Source organism: Melospiza melodia, chromosome 15, assembly GCF_035770615.1.
Source record: "Melospiza melodia melodia isolate bMelMel2 chromosome 15, bMelMel2.pri, whole genome shotgun sequence".
NCBI classification, from domain to species: domain Eukaryota; kingdom Metazoa; phylum Chordata; class Aves; order Passeriformes; family Passerellidae; genus Melospiza; species Melospiza melodia.
Genome location: NC_086208.1, coordinates 18061156 through 18082373, shown reverse-complemented (window position 1 = coordinate 18082373; position 21218 = coordinate 18061156). Strand labels below are relative to the sequence as shown.

The window sequence follows — 21218 nt, the reverse complement described above, 5'->3', positions numbered from 1 at the left end:
CAGGAAAAGAGTTAACCAGAGCCTCTGCCTTAGTCTACATCCACTGCAAAGCACATGGGGCCAAAGTCTGTCTTTCCTGACACCCCTGGAAATCCCTTCTGTTCATCTGGGAAAATTGCCACTCTGAATTTCAAAATTATGTCAGTGGGAGACGGGTCAGGAGCACTGCAGGGACCAGGGAGCAGCAAAACCAGGGTCCCTACATTGCAGTCAGTGTCTGGGCAAGGCTCTCACCCAGCTCACATGATGCTGCAGCCTGAGCTGGGCACAGGGCTTTACTGGCACCAGTAACCATTCCCCAGGCAGATACATCGGGAGCCGTGGTGAATGGCCTTGGGATGGAAGGTCTGTGATGTAGCTTGTAGCTAGGATTTGATGGCCATGATGATCACTGATGAGCATTGCAGTGGGCTGCAGAGCACTCCCAGACGTGGATTCAGCCTGATTCTCCTGGGATTTGCCCATTTTTTTATCACCTAGCACAGACACAATGAGGTTTTGCACACACAATCCCACAAAGGCAACCTCTTTCCTATCTTCACTCTTCTGAAAAGCTTCAGAAAGCTTTTCCCACTGCCACAACCTAAACCCTCCCTGCTGCTGCCAGAGCTCATTCGCCCTTCTCTGCTCCCTGTGGAGATACTTTGCCCCTACTTTGCATCCCCTGCCGACATCCCTCAGACCTTCCCCAGCAGAGGGAGGTGGATGTTTTGAAAGGAAAGGGTTTTCTTTCATCTATTCCCACCTCTCCTCTGGCTTTGCCCGCTGCATCTCTCTGGATGTGCATCACACATGTAGCACACCCAGCACCTGCCAGCACTGCTCATCCATCTCACACACCTTAATCAATGGGAAACTTGAGGAAAAGCCCATAAACCGGATGGGAAGTGAGGATTGGATTTGCAATGTGCTGGTGCTAATGGAAACCATCCTTCACTGCATAATCAGAAGGAATGGTCACACAAAACTCATCATTTCTGCCCAGGGTGCTGTGAGGCCCTGTGGGGTGGGGAGCCCTGGAGGCTCCAGTGTCCCTGCAGTGATAACCCACAGTGATTTCAGTGAGCAACATCTTATGGTGAGAGTCACCAAACTCCCCAGTGCCTGCAAATTGTGGCAACAAATTGTCACATTGCTAATGCCAGTACAACACTGTTTGCACACAGAAACCCTCCCAATCCCCATTTTGCTAATATTTGTAATTTCCCGGGATAAGCCTGCCTGTGGCACAGGGACTCACCTCCATCTGGCCCCTCCATGTATTTGCTGCCTGCAAATGGGTCAAAGCCAGCCCAGTGCAGGAGCTGCCAGAGCATTCTGGCCCTGTCTGATGCAGAACAGGCTCCCTATAAATTTCCCTTGGATTAATCTCACGGCTGAGCTGGGAGTACTTCCCTATTTCCTCAGACTCTCACTAGCTCACCTGCTCAGTGGCAGGCTGGTACGAGTGGGTGGCACCAGACTGTGATTTTCCTCTCCAGCTCCAGAGATGGGTTGTACTTACTGCTCCTTGGATGCCCCCTCACACCTGCACACCCAGGTAGGTTTTGCAAATCTGTTTGGGGCTCAGGAAGGTGTTTGCATTCAGAGAGATGGGGTGTGGGGCCCCAAATCTGGTCGGGGTCTGGAAAACAGACAACACCTACTCCGGGAATCTGAGACCTTCCTGGCTTGAGCAGCTGGGTCATTGCCAGGGCCCTGGGAGCCCCGGGCACGTTTCTGAAGCTCGGATATGATTCAGGTGAAGCTCTGGTGTGATGTGAGTGGATGCAATGGCACTGAAACATCCTTTAATTTTGGGCAGCTCCCTGCCGGCCTGGGCCCGCACTGGCAGGGAGGGCTGTGGAGCAGAGCATCCCTGGGCTGCTCCTGAGCCGGCCTTTGTGTGCGCCGCCACCTTCCCCAAACAAAGCCCAGTTTCTGATATCCCTCGAGGTCCCTGCTGTTCCCTAATGGCATCCGTGGGAGGCACAGTCAGCACTCCAGCCTCTCTGCCCCAGCCTGTGGCTCATGGTGGTGCCCTACGGGTGTCCAGGTTTATCCCGAGTCCTGTCCCAAAACCCTCGCCACCCGTCTGGGGTTCGCCTGGGGGTGCAGGGGGGATGCCAGGGGTGTGGGGGCAGTGCTGGAGGGATGCAGGGGAGGTGCAGTGGGATGTGCCCGTGGGGGTTGTACAGAGAGGTGAGGGAGATGCCTGGGGGGATGCAGGGAGAACGGGGTGGGGGAGATGTGGGCAGTGCCAAGCATTGCAGGGAGACAGAGGGGAGGGGGCTCAGACTGGCTGCCCAGGGGGGATGCTACGTGGGGAATGGAGCCAGGGAATGCACGATGGGGGGAATGGCTGAGGGAATGCAGGGGCAATGTGGGGAGTCTCTCTGCGGGGTTCAGGGGGTACCTGCAGAGCAGATCTGGGAGGAAGCATGGAGGGCTGCCCGGGGGGAATGCAGATGCACAAAAGAAGATGCAGTGCCGGGGCATGCAGGGGGATGCGGGGGCGATGCGGGGGCTCTCTCTGAAGGGTGCCATGGGTTACCTGAGGAGCAGAGCTGGGAGCATGCATGGGGGCTGCCTGCGGGGGAAGGAGGGGAGGTGCCCCGGGGAATCGGGAGCACAAAGGACGATGAAGTGGGGCGCAGGGGGAAACCGGGGGGGCAGTGCTGGGGCATGCAGAGGGATGCGGGGGGATGCAGGTGGTTTTTCACGGAGCAGCACCGGGTACAGGGGATTGCCCGGTCACATGCGGGGAAAGGCAGGGGGGGTTCCGCGGAGCAGCACCGCGGCACCCGGGGGGACTCAGGGGCTCTGCTGGGGGAGCAGCGCCGAACGCGCAGGGGCGATGCCGGGGGGCACAGGGAGTTGTCCGGAGGTGCGCGGGGAAGGGACAGAGCCGGGCACGGAGCGGTCCGGGGAGCTGCCCGGGGTCGGGCGGGGGCCGCAGAGGTGCGCGGGGGTTCCGGGAGCAGCGGCGGGGCTGCCCGGCGGCGGGCGGGGGGACGCGGGGGGGCAGCGCCGGGGGCCGCCCCGTCCGCCCGCTCTCCCGGGCCCTCCCCGCCCCCCCCGAGCATCCCCCCGCCCCCGCGGGCTGCGGGGCCGGTTAAAAGGCGCAGCGCCCCGCTCCGCCCAGCCCGGCCCGGCCCCGCACCATGCCCGCCGCCGGCCCCGGCGCGGGGAGCGCGGCCGCCCCGCCGCCCGCCCGCCTCTGCCTGCTGGCCCTGGCGCTGCCGCTGGCGCTGCCCGGGCGCGGGGCCGCCGCCGAGCCCGCCCGCACCGTCTACACCAACCACTGGGCCGTGCGGGTGCGGGGGGGCCCCGCCGAGGCCGCCCGCCTCGCCGCCGCCTACGGCTACATCAGCCTGGGGCAGGTAAGGGGCGGCGGGGCCGGGGGCTCCGGGAGCGGGCAGGTGCCGGGGCACCGGGAGCGGGGGATGCGGGGCATGCGGGGCCGGGGGGTCGCACCGGGGAGCTGCCGGGGGTTCCGGCACCGAGAGCCTGCGGGGGATCGGGAGCTGCCGGGGGTCCCGCAGCCGGAGAGGAGCCGAGGGTTCCGGGAAGCTACCGAGGGTCCCGGGATCGGAAAGGCGGAGCGGTCTCGGGAAACTGCCGGGGATTCCGGCACCGGGAGCCTGCGGCAGATCCCGGCGTGGGGAGCTCGGCGCCGGGGAGCTGCCCGGGGTGTCGCACTGGGACTCCCGGGACCGGGAAGCCGACGATGGTCCCGGGACCGGGGAGGCGGCGGGGGTCCCGCGGAACTGCCGGCACTCCCGGGACGGGGGCAGGATCCCAGGAGCGGGAGCGGACCCCGAGTTCTCCCCGCTGGCGGAGGTCTCGCCGAGCTGCCCGGTCTCCGAGGCGATGCCGGGTGTCCCGGGAGCGGGAGATGAGCCCCCGGAGCGGTCGGGATGGGAACGGGGCCGGTGCGGGGATGCTGTCGGAGCGCTCTGGCCCGGGGGCGGGCTCCCCGCCCCCGGCTGAACGCCCCTCCTCGAGGTGCCCTCGCCCCGCACCGCTGGGGGGTTGCACAAGTTCCTCCCACCCCGGAAAGTTGTATTTGTGGGTTTAGCAAACTTTGGACTCTCTGGCCCGGGTTTTTATCGGAGATCTTGGGAACACAGAGAACTTTTGCTTTCAAACCCCCGCAGAACACTGGTGTCTTAAAAGAGATTTTCCGCACAGCAGCTCATTTTCCTTTCAATTTCTTCATCCTCTGCAATCCCAGATGCAGGCTGGTGTCCTCGGAGTTTGTTCCAGAGTTTATTGCCATGGCGCTGCCCGGCGCTTTTTTGGCTGGGTGACACTTCAGGTTGTCCTCCTGCCCAAGGTGTCTCCCGGACTACAAATTATAACCTTGCTTTATATCGCAACCCTGCTTTTAACTATAATTAAAGTCACGGGGTGCTGCATAAACAATTTTTTTTGGGGGAGGCTGAATTGGGCACATTGTCTCCTGCACCCGTGTCTGTGACCTCCCGTGGGGGACAACCCCTCACATCGCACCCTCAGTCTCCTACCTGCGTGCTCAGCTCCCGTCCCACCAAGGGGAAAATCACATTGTATTGTTCAATTGCGTCTATGACAGGGCTGGGCGAAGGTGGTTGTGCAACCCAAAGGGCTTTTCAGTGTTTATCCCTCTTCAGGCAGAGAATATCTTGATTGAACTTCCCACTCTCCCAAGTTGCATCAGCCTAACGTCAGCTCCTGGTTTGGGGTTTTGCTGTGTCCCTTCCCTGTTGGAGCATCTGTTACCCTCCCTCCTTCCCCAGCATCCCGGTTATGTGAGCTCATCCCCGTGATGCTGGAGGCATTTGGCTCATGGGCGCAATGTGGCTCCACTGGAGCATCCATCCTTTCCCCCTGAGCCCTTTCCCCGGGGCAGCCCTGTGCAGGCTGGAGAGCAAGGGAAATATTTCTGTGGTTGCATCAGGGTGTTCCTGGCTCCCGCCTTTCCCGTGGATACTGGGAGCCCGTGCACCTCTGGGGCTTCCCCAGCTGCTCTCAACGCCCTGCCTTCAGCCCTCCATCTCTCCAAGCTTTTCCCAATGGCTTTTGGGCTTTTTTCACTGGGTCCTGTCCAGTGGAAAAAGGTTAAACCTTGAGGGATTGCTTCCCCTGCACGTGCGTGACATTTGCTCAAGGTTCGTGGTGTGTTGAGCCTCGTGAGGACCTGGGTGTCCCCCACTTCTCTTGCATCATCGGCTTGTGGAGCTGCTGGTGATGGCACTGTCCCCAGTGAGATGTGCCCTCCTGGGGGGCTGATTCTGGACAAAACCTGCTGGGAAACTCTGCCAAGGATGTTATCACCCTGGGAAGATGTTTGAGTGGAGTCCAAAGCGGTGAGGGAGGAGGAGAGGTGATGCTCGCTGGATGAAGACCCAGCTGGGTGCAAGGAGGCTCAGCCCTGCCTTGGTGGCTGGTGACATCTTTTCCTCTGCGATGCAACCCTGGAGGCTCCTGACACGGTGCTGCCCGGGAAAGGCACTGCTGGGGTTGGCACACACAGCTCTGAGCGTTTTCCCGTGCCCAAACCACGAGCCAGGACACTCTAAACCCTTCTGGGTCATGGCAGAGTGACATTTCCCTTGGGGAATCACTTGCGTCAACTTCTATTTAAGTGAAGCAAACAACTAAACAAAAGAAACGGCTTTTACACCCTCGAACGCCTGCTCATTCCTCGCCGCCTCATTCCTCCCGCCGGGCTTTGTTCCGCGGCCGTGCCGGGGCGAGCCGGGACAGGCCCTGGCCGAGGGCGCTGCGGGGACGGCGCCGGAGCCCCGGGGGGTGATGGGGACCCCCTTCCCATCCCGAGGGGTGATGGGGACCCCCTTCCCATCCCGAGGGGTGATGGGGACCCCCTTCCCATCCTGGTTCCAGGGTTCATATGAGTTTTTCCATGTGTGGTGTCCAACACAACTTTTGGAAGGGCTGGCACATCCTCAGTGGTCTCACCTGCAGCACAGGAGAGGGATGGGGTTAATTTGGGGCAGTATTTGGAGCTTTCCTGGATTCCTATAATCTCGCAGCTCTTGGCTTGATCCTTACTGAGTTGCTCATTTGAGAATTGCATTCCTGAAGGCAGGAGCTCAGCGACTGGACCCCTTGTCCCTGCTGGGAATGGGTGGTGTCCCCAGGAGGGGAGGGCTCACTGCCTTCCCGGTTGGATCCACCCTTTGGGAAGGCACCAGTGCTGGTGTAGCTGTACTTTGCACAGATAAAATGGTTTGGGTGAGATGGGATTGCATTACAAAGCCCTTACTGAGCTGACTGATCACAAGGAGGACCAGCAAATCCTTTTTCATTTAAAAGAAAAATGACATTTACAAGTTTTTCTACTTAGAATATCTTAGGTGGAACAGGACATCTGGAGGTCTCCCAGGTTGGTCCACTGGGACCAACCTCTGCTCAGACTTTCAAGGTATTCCCATCATGGGAAGGTTTTTCTTATTTTTCTGCCCATAAATCCCAGGAGGATAAAGAAGTGGGGCACAGAGTTCTTTTCCTGCTGCTCTGGCTATGTATCCCCAGAGCCTGTGATGAGATCATTACCTTCCCTGTGCTCTTGCTGCTTTGCATCACATGGCAAATTTGCATTTATTTGTGAAAAGGAAGGAAGAAATTCTTTACTTAGGAAGGAATTGTTTGCTGTGGGCACGGTGGGGCACTGGCACAGGTTGCCCAGAGAAGCTGTGGATGCCCCATCCCTGTTTCAGGCCAGGCTGGATGAAGCTTGGAGGAAACTGGTCTAGTGGAAGGTGGCTCTGTCCATGCAGGGAGTTGGAACTGGATATCTTTAAGATCTCTTCCAACCCTAAACCCATTGCAGGATTTTGTGGTAAGCCCTGTACTCCGATTTCCAGGTAGAGTGAGCAAGAGACAGGGCAGCCTTGTCAAGGTTTCCCTAAAATATGGAGAGGTTGAAGCACCCTCCTTCTATTTTATAAGTGTGAATGGATTTGGAGAATAGGTTTAAAAGGCAAATACAGATTGCAATGAGCAACCTCTTTATGTGGATGTTAAAGAAAATGCTCATCTATGCTGTAATATGAAGGAGGAAGAGGGAGGGTTTAAATGAATTTGAGTGGAAATAAATTATAAGAATCACACTAACAGCAGTAAAGTTAGTGAAATGACATCCTGGCATAAAAGGCAGACCAAGACTAATTAAATATTTAATGCTTGTAAGAGACACTGGCAGTTCTCAAGGTATCAAGTGTGATAAAGATGTAAGTAGTTGTCATCTGCTTTAGTATCTGATCCAGACAAACCTGTTTGTTCCCTGCTGTTCCATTGCAGCCAGCCCTGGTCTGGCCTCAGGAATGTCACCCTGGCCCCCAGGTCACACATGGTCTTAAAGATGTTGCCTCGTGGGTTGCAGATGGGTGCTTGTAGGATGGCCCTTTCTGGTCCTGTGAGCAAGACACAGGGAATGTCACTGGCTCCCAACATCCAGCTCCTGACATGGAATGTGGGTTTTTTTGGTGGAGTGGAAAAAAAAAAAGGAAACCAACTTAGGCAAAAGTGAATTTATAGCAAAGTCCCAATTTGTACCCAAATTATGTGATCTGGGAGCCACATGGCAGCGAGTGCAGCTTTTGGGTCATTCCCGTCCCTCTGGCTGTGAATCCCCGAGGGATGTTTCGCATGCGGTGTCTGGCTGAGATCCCTCGATTCATTGCATAGCCCCGGGACTTTATCCGCGCTTTTGGGATGAAAAAAGAGGAGTTGTGGTGTCTCCAGATGCCAGGCTGAGAGGGCCGGAGGCAGCGCAGCCACCCCGGGGCTTGGCAGGGTGGCATGGCTGGCACCGCATTCTCCTGCAAATGCTGCCATCCCTCCCTCCAGGCGAGGCACAGTTATATCCCACAGTTGCTTCCAGGAGCATCCTGGGGCGGGCAGGATCGCATCACCTCTCCTGGTGTGCAGCCGGAGCGCCGGGCGGAGAAGGCAGGAGGATGAGGCACAGCTCCCCTGGCTGCGCCGCAGCTGCTGAGCTCATTTTTAGCTCATTATTTCTGCTTGGGAGCCGATGAAAGGCAGTTTTCAAAGATGCATTTAATGGGTGAAAATTCATAAAAATGTTTTCCGGGCTCTGTTGTGCCAGTGCAGCGTCCGACCACCAACGCTGTTTGTCACAGCGGTGGCACCGGGGCTGGTGCCAGCATCCTGCATCCTCCCCAGCCCCGGGAGCTCTGTGGGACTGAGGGATTTGGGGTGCAGGGCACGGCTGCACTGATGCTGCCAGTACAAAATGGGGGGGCAGCCACAGGAAAACAGACTTTAAAAAACAGCAACCCAAACAACCTCTTTTTTTTTGCAGATTGGAAGCTTGGAAAACTACTACCACTTTCACCACAGCAAGACGTTTAAGCGCTCCACGCTGAGCAGCCGGGGGCCGCACAACTTCCTCCGCATGGACCCCAAGGTACGGGGCTGGGCACCCTGGTGTCCCCAGCTCCTGTGGGGTGGTGGGATGGGGGTCCTCACCTGTCCCTGGAGAAGGCTGTTGGCTTGATCTGGGTCAAGAGTGAGCTGTAGCATCTTGGGATGACATGTCACCCTTGAGCCACAGCCCTGCTCACACACGAGTGACTCATTGGGCACGGGCACGGAGAGCGGTGGTGAAAAATACGTAAAAGTGACTAAACACTAACATCTGCCTGAAAGCCGGCAGGAAGAAAAGGGGGAAAAGCTTTCCAGGACAGAAAGGCTGTTGCATGCTCAGGGTGTTGATCCAGTTGCCACAACACTTGCTGCCTCAATGGTTGCTATGTGTGAAATCCTTGGCAATAGCTCTGCATTGCTTCTTTCCTAGAGCAAGCATCCAAAGGGATTTTCAGTGCAGCTGAATTGACAAAAGTAATGGGGTGGGAGGGGAAGAAGGCAAGGAGGGACCTGGGCAAGCTGGGTTTGGGGTGGTGGGGAAGGGTTGGGGCGCCCCTGTGGCTGTCCTCCTCCCCCAGCTCCCCCTGAGCACTGCGAGGTGTGACTTGTGCAGAGCAGGGGAAGGGTTAATGGTGGGAAGGTTTTTTTGGGAGAGGGGCACATAAAAGCAGAAAAAGCCATTCTGGTGAATGTAGCCCAAGCTGCTGGTGCCTGCAGCGATGTCTGGCCATCCTCGGGATGCTCAGACACCCTTGGGATGCTCCTTCCCAAGACATCTCCACACCCGGTCCCATCCACATCTCCCCAGACACTCACAGCAGCCCTGCCCTCCCCAGGCTTTCCGCAGAGATTTGCTGTTCAATATTTGGACAAGGTCCGTAGCACATTTTTGAGGAGGAGGAGGCGTTCCTTGGTTCGTGTGGCTGCTTTGCCAGCGGGGGAAACCTCGGCGAGGGGAGCCTGGTGCCCTGGAAGTGTGCTGGGCTTTAATTAAAGCTGCTCGCCCTCAGGGGGTGCACAGGCATCCCAGCAAACAGCGAATTCTCTGCATTTGAAATACCCCCATTTAAATGAGTCTGGTTATAATGCAAACTAAATCAATTGGCTTTTAGTCATATTAACCTTTACCTTACCTTGCTCTGTGGGCTCCAAGCTGGAGCAATTAACTCCTGTTCTCTTAATCCTTCCTTATCAGTTCAAAACCTGTTGGCATGCCTTGTCTCTCCCTCTCTCCCATGCACATTTACAAATCGTTTAAGTGCTGCATTCAGATGGCACCAGCTTAGCATGCATGCAGGAAAACATCACCTCGAGGCACGAGGACAGGAGCTGGAATAGGGAGGATGGAAACAAATCTCGCAGAAATCCTGAGGAACCAGCCAATCCGGTTGTTTGCAGATGTTGGGTGGTTCATGCCTTCTGGGGGCTATTGTTTCCAGCGCTGTTGTTTGTTTGCTGTGGGGTTCGGTGGAGCTGGGCAGGAGGACCACGCCAAGCTCTCCACCCCCAGGAGAAGTCTGGGGAAGGGGAGGCTCCAGGACACACAGGGAAGCAGCCAGGGTGCTGATCCTTGTGTGACCACGCTGCTGCTGAGCTGCCCTGCTGCCCCAAGAGACCCCTGGGCAGCTGGCTGCTCCTGGTGGGGCTGGTATGAGCCAAGAGATGTGGCACGTGATGGAAAGGGAGCAAGGATGTGGCAAATCCAGTGATTTTGGGGATAGATCATGGTGGTGAGAGCTGGGGAGGGACTGTGGGGTGCAGAGTGGGTCACACCATGCTGTGCCTCCCCTCTTGGGGCTCCACTTGCAGCTCTTACTGCCATAACTTCCCTTGCTCATTGGAATGCTCCTGTTGGTCCATGCAGTGCTTGAGCCTCCATCCTCACTGCTCCAGTCTCTTGATCCCCATCAGGGGATGCCACGGCCTTGGTCCCTGTGCCTCTGGCCATGCACCACAGCAAAATCAACCCCCTCCGAAATATTTGCTGTGCTTCATGGCAAACATGTGCTGGAACCATCTTGATTATCCTGGACCTCCACTTTAACTCCTGCACAGCCGCTGGGATCCCTGCAAGTGTTGAAGGCCAGGTTGGATGGGGCTTGAGGCAACCTGTCCTGGTGGAAGGTGTCCCTGCCCATGGCAGAAGATTTGGAGTGAGATGAGCTTTAAGGTCTCCCTCAACCCAAACCATTCTGTGATTCTGCAATAATTAGGGTTTGCAAGGGTAGAGCTGGGACCCTGGGCCTCAGGACTATAACAGTTTGGGCCATTTCTAGTACTAAAAAGCCTTTTCCCTCTTTATTTTACATTTTCAAGAAGCTTTTCCCCAGCCTGGATCATCAATGGAAGTTGATCTGAGTTTCATGAGCTGCAGGAGCTGTTGCAGGGATGCCCCAGACTCCTCCTGCTTGCTTATTTTCCCATGCCAGCCACATAGATTTATCAACTCTTCATTGAAATCAATGTCCTTAAACTGCTGATTTCTCTGTGTCCACACACGATGGCTCCATTGACTCCTGGCTGGCAGTGCTGGGGTCGATCAGGAGCCTGCTTGAGATGAAGACATCCCTGTGAGGCAGCTCCTGGCAAAACCCCCCAAAATCCCACACCTTACCATCATTCCTGCATCCTGCAAAGCAGCAGGGAAAGGTGGTAGCTGTGTCTTGGGCAGCCAGACTCATGGAAATGCTGCCAGGGAGTGGTGCTTTAAGGAAAAAAGCCTGTTATTTGGGCCATAACCCCTATTTAATGTATTTTTATTTTTTTTTAACTAGACCATGAAGTTATATTTTTGCTTCCAGTGTTTAAATCCATCACTGTGTAAGCAAAGTGGTGCACTCTCGGCAGCCAAGGCAGCGTGGAAAATCATTTTTCTATGAAATACATTTTTTTCTCCCTCTTTCAACAGTGTTTTTTTTCTTTATAATATATATGTGTTTAAAACCCAAGCTCTAGGCTGGAAGCTGTCGGGTTTCTGACATCCACCTCCATCTGAGGCACAAAGCAATAAACTGTGCAGGAACTCAGTTCAGCTGACAGTTTTACATAAATGAGCTCAACAAAAGTTGCACTTTGTATTTTTTATTCCTTTTGTTACAAAACCTTTGTCACAACACTAGAGACATCCCCATGAGTAGCTCCCAAAAGACCCAGAGCCATCAGGAAGAAAGTGTCCAGCAAGGAGGGATGTGCCACACAGCCCTCACAGCTCATTGGCTCGTGCCTCCTTTCTCCCCCAGCATGAACATCTGTAAAGATTTGGTCCATAAATTACTTTTATAACCTTTTTTCACTAAACTTGTGCTTCACCTCCATGCAGAAGGCAGGAAAGCCCTTTGTGTGGCAATAAAGGGTCTGGGGGCTGGTTAATGTTTGATAGGGATGGGATGGGGCTGCTTCCAAAGCAGCACCTTAGGCAGCTGCCACCACAGCGCCGTGGGCAAACACCAGCATTTCCCAATCATGGCCTTTTCCAGATCATTTCCCGTTTGATCTCCCTGCGTGTCACGCCCCGCTGGAACGCAAACAAATGTCAGAGTGGTCGGCTCCAAGGCCACCTCACACGCAGCCACTGCCAAAAATACTTGTGTGGAGCTGGCCACGTCCCCTGAGATCTGTCACAGCCGTGTGTGGCCATCACATATTTTTGGGAAATGCGTGTTGTGCTTGGGTAAAGCCCACAGTTTTTGTATTTTATCAGGAGGAAGGAGCTCGAAGGATGAGCAGCCCTGGAGCCAGGTGGAACAGCCTCAGGGCTGAGCTGCTGCCTCCCAGTCGGCAGGAAGGATCAGCCCAAAATCTAAGCCAAGCACCTGAGTCTTGTCCAAAACTTTGGCTAAACACTGAAATATGTGGTGTGTCTGCAGCGGGGCTCCAGCGCGTGCTTCTGTGCTGCGCTGAGCGCGGGGGCTCAGGCACGCGCTCCCAGCCGCCGGTGCTTGTGCTCCAGCAGGGGAATCTGCTCTGGCTTAGACAGCTCAGCCAGCTGAGCTCACCCTGTCTGTCTGTCCATCCATCCCGTCTCCCTCCAAATGGAGCTGCTGTCTCCACGGCAGCTTTGCTAACGGAGATGGGGGTATGCCAGAGCATGGGGTTCAGGCTGAGGCTGGCGCTGCTTCTGCATCCCACATCCCAGTTCAGTGGGCAACGCCAGGCTCAGTGCCCGTGGGTGGTGCTGACCCAGGTCTCTGCTTGCAGGTGGACTGGCTGCAGCAGCAGGAGGTGAAGAGGAGGGTGAAGAGGCAGGCCCGAGGGGAGCCACACGCCCTGCCCTTCAACGACCCGGTGTGGCCTAACATGTGGTACCTGGTGGGTGTCTCCCTGTCACTGCTTTATGGGGGCTCATTTATTTCTAAGCAAATGCATCATCAATCTTTGCTCAGCCCAGCCAGTAATGAAATAATAGCATCAAATGTGCTTGGCAGCAGGATTTAAAAATTGTGAATTAATACACCTGAGAGTCTGGTTTGAAGTGTTTCACCCCTGTTAGCAGCCCCTCTTCATGGTCTGCACAGCAAAGGCTTGGGAGCAGCACTGCTGTATTTTACCCATCCCAGAGCTGCAGCCATCTATTTGTAATATAATTTTTCTCCTGCCTGCTTCATCGATCTGTATTTGACAGGGAAATTCATCGAAAATTAAGGGCGGAAAGGAAGTGAGCACTTCAAAACCCAGGAGCCCATAGTACTTGAAATGGAAGAGGAAAAGAATAATGGGGAGATAGCATTGCCTGGATTAACTGCTGCAGGATGGGTTTGATCTGTGGAGTAAAGTTATAACAAATCTGCAAGTTATATGGCAGGGGGTGGGTTGTAAATATATTTTCTGGTTGATTAAATGGGCTCCCAGCCTGGCTGTTTGCTTAGATGGGCTGGGATGGGGTTGCAGCCCTTTTGCAGCTGTGCTTGTCCCCGCAGCACTGCAGTGATAAAAACAGTCGGTGCAGGTCAGAGATGAACATCCTGGCAGCCTGGCAGAGGGGCTACACAGGCAAGAACGTGGTGGTCACCATCCTGGATGACGGCATAGAGAGGAACCACCCCGACCTCCTGCAGAACTACGTGAGCTGGGGGATGGACGGGATGGACTGGGGCTCATCCTCACCATGAATTGATTCATGGAGAATTTCAGACTGTAAACACAGCTGAAGGCTGTGCATTGGCATATTTAGAGGAAAAGGTTTGTTTTTGGTTTTTTTGGTTTTTTTTGTTTTTTTTTTTTTAAAAAAGCTTGAGATGTTTTTAAGAAGGAAATGAGGTTTTTAGATAAAGAGGATTGGGGGAACTCCCTTTGCAGCTGCCTGGGAAGCAGCCTCCTCCCTCTGCTCACCAGGGCAGAGCCAAAAACCAGCATGAATCCATTCAGCCCAGCTCAAACCCCACATGGCCAGAATGGGAGGGAGGGGGGTGCTGAACCCAGCAGGATTTGGGGTTCAGAGGAGCAGTTCCTGAGGTAGCAGGATATTTCCCCTGGGAAACACGCAGGACTGCAGCCTAAAACTATTTATTCTGAGCAAACAGACAGAAACTAAAGGGAAAATGCAATTTTCTGCTCTGCTTGCCTGAGCTGGCCATCACTGCAGCTACTGGCCACCACAAGCACCTAGTAAGTTGAATTTAATGGTGAATCTAATATTTTCAGGACCCTCTTGCAAGCTATGATGTTAATGGGAATGACCACGACCCCACTCCACGCTATGATGCCAGCAATGAGAACAAGTATGTGGTGATAATTGTAATGGAGCAAGGGGTCTGGGGGTGTTCCTGAGGCTGGGTGTCCCTTATGGGGCCTTCCAGGCCCCTTTCCTCACTCCCAGTGCTGAGGAGGAGGCTGTGTTAAGGACTTTGCACTAAGTCCTTGTATTTGATGCAAATTCAGCTGGTGCCAACCACACCAATTGCTAATGAATCCTCCAGCCACCCAATACAGCACCAGGGGGTTCCCTGCCCTGTCTGGAGATTGAACCATGTGAGTCAGGATGGGTGGCTGAGATGGCAAAGCCTGGATGCATTTTTTTGGGCTTCAGATAAAGTGGGATGGTTACAGGTGGAAAGGAAACAGGAATGCAAAGAGCAGCCTGCATAGAGGTGCAAGATGCAAAGCGGAAGTTGCATCAAGGTGCAAAATGCAAACAGCAAATTGGATTTAGGTGCAAAATGCAAACAGCAAATTGCTTTCAGCATTAGTTTCCTCCACCCGCTTGGTGTGGGTTTTGGGTAAGGGCAGTTTCTCGCTCTGCTCCAGCCTTGGGGCTGGTGTTGGGTGCTGTGTGGGGCGGCTGGGGGATCCTTGGCCATGGCCAGAGCTGATGGGGTCTGTCCTTGCAGGCACGGCACTCGCTGCGCGGGCGAGGTGGCGGCGGCGGCCAACAACTCCTACTGCATCGTGGGCATCGCCTACAACGCCCGCATCGGAGGTGAGGCTGCACCTGCACGGCTCCCCTGCCCCTCAGCACCCCCTGAGGGACCACAGCCACCCTGGTCACACCAACAGGCTCCTGGGGGAGCGGTGGGGTGCTGCTCCCCCATCTCCTCTGTGGTGCCTTGGCTGCAGGGAGCCCCAGGGGTGTTGGGGAGGAGGATGGGTGCTATGGCATGCAGGGGACTCTGGCTCCATGGATTTAGAGTGGAAACTTCCTGCCTGGGCTGCATCCTTGCTGTGAGGGAGCATGTGGATTGAGGATGTGGTGTTTTCACCCCAAAAGTCCACAACTGCTCTTGTGGGCTCTGTCCTTTGGGGTGGCTGTGTTTGCTGTGGTCAGTGGTGCTGGCTGAGGTTCAGAGCTGATGTCACTCGTTTGTGGGGTCAAGGGATGCTGAGGAGATGCTCAGAGCAGAGGGCCTGGGGAGAACCCCAAAAATACCCTTAGGGGGAAAAAACACCAAGAAGGTGGGGGGGTCAGAGATGCACGTACAGGGAATTTTCTGTACAGCCCCTCAAATAACGTGTGGAAAGCAAATGGAAATCCAATCACCAAATTGGATCCTAGTGTTAATCTGCATTGCTGAGTTCATTTGCATTAGCTGAGCTGGTTTGAGCTGGGGTAGTTCCGGCCAACACAGCCAACACTGAGGACATGAGGGTCTTAGCAAGGGTGGGAGTGTGGTGTCCCACCTTACATGGCTGGTGAAACAGTGTAGGGGACAAATCCCTAGGGATGAGTTCTTTCAGCCTTCAGACCCATCCCTGGCATGGTTGGAACAGGAGAGGGGCTTTTCCTGCAGCCCCTCCTACCACCCCAGTGCTGGGAGAAGTGACTGTCAGCAGCAGGGACCCAAGTGCCCAGTGGTGGATTTGGGGTTTAATTCCTTCTTTTGGCTTATTCATCCTGGCTGTGCAGGAAACAGATTTTGTTAGAGTTGTGTCTGCATGGGAGCAGTGTCCACAGGGATCTTGCTCTTGGCCAAGAACCTTCTGTGTTGTCTGTGCTGGGAAAATCTCCAGAGGGAAGAAATAACCCCAGGGAGGGTGACGAGTGGACTGGTAGGGCTGTAAGGGCTATGGCACATCATCCCATCCCATCTCCTGTGCCCCCTACATGTGTGACGGCTTTTTGCTTCTTAGAGGCTTCTTGCCTCTAAAAACCCATCTCCAAGCACACTGCAAGCAGCAGCAGAGCAAGGCAAAGCTCGTGGTGGGATTTATTGGATCCTGCAGGATCAGGCCATTCCCTTCATGCTCCTTTCTCTACAGCAGCTGTGGAGACGAGGGTTCCTTGTTGACTTTATGACGACCTCTGGGTCTCGTTTTAATTTGCTCCCTTTAACGAGTGCCTTGCCTCAGGGGTGTGCTGGGGAGGTGTTGAGTGAGACAAGACACCTGGCAGAGGGCTGGGGGCCGGGGGCTTCCCACAACGTGAGCAGGCAAAGGGGAAAAATAGAGTCTGAGCTGTATCAAGTTTGGGATCATGGAGGAAAATACGCTATAGCTGCAGCGAGAGTGATTTTAGATGGATTACACAAATAAAGCGGCGATTAATGAGCACAACTTGTTGGGGAAGCCTATTTGTCACACTCGGAGAGCTCCCATCTAATTTTACTGGCTGCTCTTCAGTGCTCTTGCATTGCTTTTCATATGCCCTGGGCAAAACACATCACTGCTCAAGGAAAGGGCTCCTGCCATTCCTCCTCCTCTCCCCTCTCCTCCAACGCTCGCTTTGGAGGTCGGTGCTGCTCCCCGTGTGACACAAACCTCATTTATTTTGCAGCACCCACCCCTGCTCCCTCCTGCTCCCCATTATTTTACCAGAGAGCCCCTCATTGTGGGTGGCTGTCTCTGGGCAGACTTTCGGTTGGCTTTGGGTTGACTTTAGGCTGATTTTGGGCTTGTTGATGAGAACAGCCACGCACAGCAAGCACAAACCCCATCCCTCAGCTGGCTTTCCTTGCCGTGTGCAGCTCAGACACTGGGCTTGGCTCTTCGCCCCTTCTCCTTGTGTTTTCTTGTTGACAAAGAGGAATTTTTTGGGAACAGCTCTGCTCCCTGATTTTACATTTCTAAGCTTGGTTTTGGCTGGCTGGGGACAGCGTCAGAAGGAGATATTTGAGTTGACTGGTGTCCAGAGCACAGCTGCAGCTGGAATGACATCTGCCTGCATTTGTTTGCTTTAAGACAAAATACATGTGGAAGGGGAAATGCGTTTTCATAAACCAGACTCTCCCTGGCTGACAAAATACGATGCTGAAATTTTCAGCATTGCTTTTCCTGCAAGGGCTGTTTCTGGGCAGCCTGCTGGGGTGCCTGGCATCCTCTACCCGCTGTATTGAGAGGAAATCCAGCAGGGAAAGGGTGATGGAGGGCAGAGGGGGTTGTGCTCTCATATTGCAGCAGTCAGAGGCTGGGGGTGTGCAGCAATCCCCCAGCCCATCCCAGCATGGCTGGTGGGCTCTGCCTGTGAGCATCCTAGCTGTACCTGCTGGCATTCCCAGCTGAAAGTGAGAGTTATCCCAGATGGCATTGTTGTCCCACCATGTGTTGGGGTCCTGGTTCTGGTTTTGGCCATACAAACCACAACCTGGGTTTTTTTCCTGGGGCTTTTCCCTCTCCAGGGAACTGCTGGCATCAGTTGGGCAGTGATGGGGTTTGGGAACAGTCATAGTCATCCTCACTCGAGGGGAGAAACTTCATCCCACCAATGTGCCTGAAGATGGGGGAGGCATGAGTTCAGGAAACACCAAAATCTTCCAGGTGGAGAAATGTGCTGGCTAAGGAATCATAAGGGGAGAAAGGGGGATTTTGTCACTGGGGAGTGCAGTACCACTACCACCACCCATTCCCCACTGGAGGAGGGGAAGTGAATTTTAACACCCCCTTGTCCATCCCTTGCCATGAAGCCAGCAACACAGAGAAGTTTCCCCGTAGCTCCCCAGCCTCCTGCTGCCAGGCTTGTTGGCATGCGGGGCCACGGGCTGAAGCTATTCCAGGCGCGGTTTCCGCCGCCGTTAACAAAGCCCTTTGATTGCAATCCTCACGCTGTCATCCACGCCATGAAGCCCTAATGTCTGATGTTTTTGTGCTTTTAGGCATTCGTATGTTAGATGGAGATGTAACAGATGTTGTTGAAGCGAAGTCGCTTGGCATCAGACCCGATTACATTGACATTTACAGCGCGAGCTGGGGGCCAGATGATGATGGGAAGACAGTTGATGGACCTGGTCTATTGGCCAAACAGGCTTTTGAGCAAGGCATTAAAAAGGTGTGGATCCCACAGCGCCCAGACGCGCTCGCCCTCCTCCTCCTGTCCTGGGGTCTGGTGTGGGGATGGGCAGCTCGGCCCCCGAGGCGATGCCAGCACTAGGGCTGGGGCGGGGGGCGCCAATCATCTCTGATTTTTCCTGGTTGTCCCCTAAGAGCTCCGGTGGATTTGGCGGCCGAGGGTGGTGACGGCGGGAGGTGCCTGTGGTGGTGGGACCCCTCGGCACGGCCCCGGCAGAGCAGGGAGGCCCCAGGTGGTGCAAAGCTCTGCCGGGATGAGAAACCCAAAGCGGTTCTTGGGGGGGTAACTTTGCACCCCAAAATGTCCCCCTGGATGCTGGTGTGGATGGAAACAGCAGTATCCCAATCCCCAGTATGTCCAACCATCTCCTCCATGCTCTTTGGATTCCTGGTATCCTTTCCCAGGGGCCTCTGTCACATTAAGCATTTCTCTGGTTTTCCCCCCAGAACAAGCGGCTGTGTCATGGCTGGGGTGGGACATGGGTGTTGCCACAGGGTCTGACAATGGATTGTTGTCCTTGTTTGGCCAACATCACATATGATTGACAGCTGTCAATCCCTGCTGGGGATGCCCTGGCCCCTTCCTGTGCCCCTTCCCTTTTTGGGTACTTTTAAAAAATGCCCAATATTGGCTAAAGCATTGGGAACAAGGCCTTTGGCAGCTTGGTGGGCGCTGTGGGTAAGTGTCGCAGTGGCTCAGGGCTCCACAGTGGCTGTTCCCTGGGTGCTCCAGAGAATCTGGGGGTGGGATTCCATTGCCAGCAGCCCTGGGTCAGGCTGTGAAGCCCCCACTTCAACCTCTGCCACCACTCCTTCCTCTGCTGCCTCTTCCCGCAGTGTGCGGGGCGTTGGGGCGGCCTCTTATCTAAAAATAGGGTGGAGTGCTTTTCCCACTGTTTACTTGATTTCCTGCTGGGGCGGTGAGCCTGCCGAGGAATCCATTGAAGTGCCGGGCAGTTCACGCCGTGTAAATACGGGGAACAAGCTGCTTTTTAGACCTTATTTTTCCATGCAGGAGCAAACGGGCAGCAGCAGGGTACTTGCCTAGCACAGCCCCACTGTCTCAGGATGCTTGTTTTTGCCTCCCAGGGGACACCCCAGTCCCACCACTGCCACCCCGTGTTTGCAGCACCCACTATCCCACATGCACAACTCGTAATTGCCAACTCCATCTCCTTAAATAACAAGGAAAGCTGCAAGCAGATAGTAAACTGCCACCTTTAGCCCAAGCAAACAGCTGTAACCAAGTTATAAATCCTTAAAATTGAGTTTTTAATGGAAACATTAAAATAACCTTTATCTATTAGCGATAGGACTGCGCTGGGGTAATTTATCATCTTGTTTCTTGTTCCTCCAGCCACACTTTATTAGTTCCCAAGCTAACGAGGGGATATTTATCCTGGTCACTCATGGAGTGCTGTTGGGCAAACACCCAGGCCCTGCAGAGCTGCGGAAGCAGGAGATGCTGTGCATCCCACAGCCAACCCATGAGCTGCTGGGGTGAGCTGGATCAGCCCCAGCTTGGCCAGGGAGGGATTCCCTGTTTTAAGTGATGCCCAGATTCAGGTTTTATAGCAGCCAGGAGCCCCTCACTGGCATTGCATTGTCTTAGAAGGATGGCAAATTAAGAAGCTGGAAGTTTGGGGTCTGCTTACAGAAATCTTGATAGTTCCTTGTTTGAGAGCAAAGGGAAAGAATGGATTTTTCCAATCTGAAGGAGCTGCAATTGTGGTGAGCTCTTGCTCACCAGGAAATGCTGTCAGGTGTTAGCTGTATGTGCATTGTTATTGTGTCATTCATGTGCCTGTTCATGTCCTCAGGTGACTGTGCTGTCTCCAAACCCACTTTCCCCCAGTGCAGCCCTGCCTGGGTGTCAGGGGATGTGGGTTTGGAGCAGGTCTGAGCCTTTCTTGGGTCCCATGGGTGCGACACTCGGGTGAGGGATGAAAGGGAGGTCTGGGCTCCCAGTCTCCTGATCCCAACCAAAATCATTGCTCCATCTCCAGATGCTTGGCCAATTGTGTCAGGTTTTATTCCTCTGATTAGTGATTTGGGAAGGCTTGTGTTGCATGCAGTGGGACCCATCCTTGGAGGTGTTTTGACTTTGGTGTGGGTGAGCTGGACAGTCGCTGTCTGCATCGAGTGTGTGGGCTGGGATTATGCTTCCTTGCAGATCCAGGAAACCCTGGAAAGTGGGATGGGAGATGCCAGCAGCAGGCTTGGTGGGCTGGCAAGCTGGGTCGAGCTCTCCGTGACGTGGAGCAGGGCAGTAATTCCCTTGGCAATTGCACTTTTTCTTGCAGAGCTCCAGACAGCTCTATTAATCTTTGCTAGGGAAATACCCACCCAGTTTTGCTGGGAGGCAGCCCAGATAATGAAAACTTTCATAAAGTAAGGAAAAAGCCTGACTTAGACTGTCTATCCAGAGGCAGGGTCAGCTCAGAAAGCCTCTGCCCCAGGAGGGGGGCGAGACAGGTAATAAACCTTCCCGCTCCCCCCGGCGCCTAAAGCCCACAGTAAATCCCGGTGAATTCCTCCAGAGCAAAGCTGCTTTATTATTATTATTATTGTTGTTATTATTATTTTTTGTGGAGGAAGCTGCCACAGAGCAGTGGGAGGGAGGTAAACAGCAGATCTGCCCAGGCGAGCACTGAGATCTCTCCGTGGCAGGAGCAGCCGCGGGGAGGTCGGGGCTGCTGCGCTGCTCGCGCGCCTGCCAAGCCCGGCAGCTCCATCCTCCCCGGAGAGCTCTGCCTCACGGGGCACGGAACAGAACCAGCCACTTCATTTCCTGCCCCTAACCCTTTTGGCTCACCAAAAATCCTCCTTTTTAGGATGTTCACCTTGCTGTGAACCCCCGCAGGGCTGGGCTGTTCCTGGGTGTCCTGGCAGTGGTTGGATGGAGGAGTGAATGGGGCTCATTCCTGGGGTGTTGGCTGCTTTAGGGGCCCCTTGTTGGCACCACAGCTGCTGCTGCCAGGTGGGATTTTCCCCTGGCTCCAGGGAGGTCTGGGCAGCAGGCACATCCCTCCCACTCCCCAATTCCCAATGGGGTCACAGCTGTACCCTGTGGGGATGGCTCCATCAGAGGTTCCAGCCAAGTGATGGCGGGGACAGAAAAGGGTGGG

General features: G+C 54.8%; 1 protein-coding gene across 1 annotated transcript in view; it reads left to right on the top strand.

The window, feature by feature from the left end:
• The first annotated feature begins 1474 nt into the window (after positions 1-1474).
• PCSK6 (proprotein convertase subtilisin/kexin type 6) overlaps positions 1475-21218 on the top strand; it is a 34191-nt gene continuing 14447 nt past the window's right edge. The window contains exons 1-7 of the mRNA XM_063169939.1: positions 1475-1540; positions 8312-8416; positions 12574-12684; positions 13293-13436; positions 14017-14093; positions 14703-14791; positions 17898-18070. Of these exons, the coding sequence (XP_063026009.1) occupies positions 1490-1540; positions 8312-8416; positions 12574-12684; positions 13293-13436; positions 14017-14093; positions 14703-14791; positions 17898-18070 (750 nt within the window). The 5' untranslated portion in view covers positions 1475-1489. The remainder of the gene's footprint in view (positions 1541-8311; positions 8417-12573; positions 12685-13292; positions 13437-14016; positions 14094-14702; positions 14792-17897; positions 18071-21218) is intronic.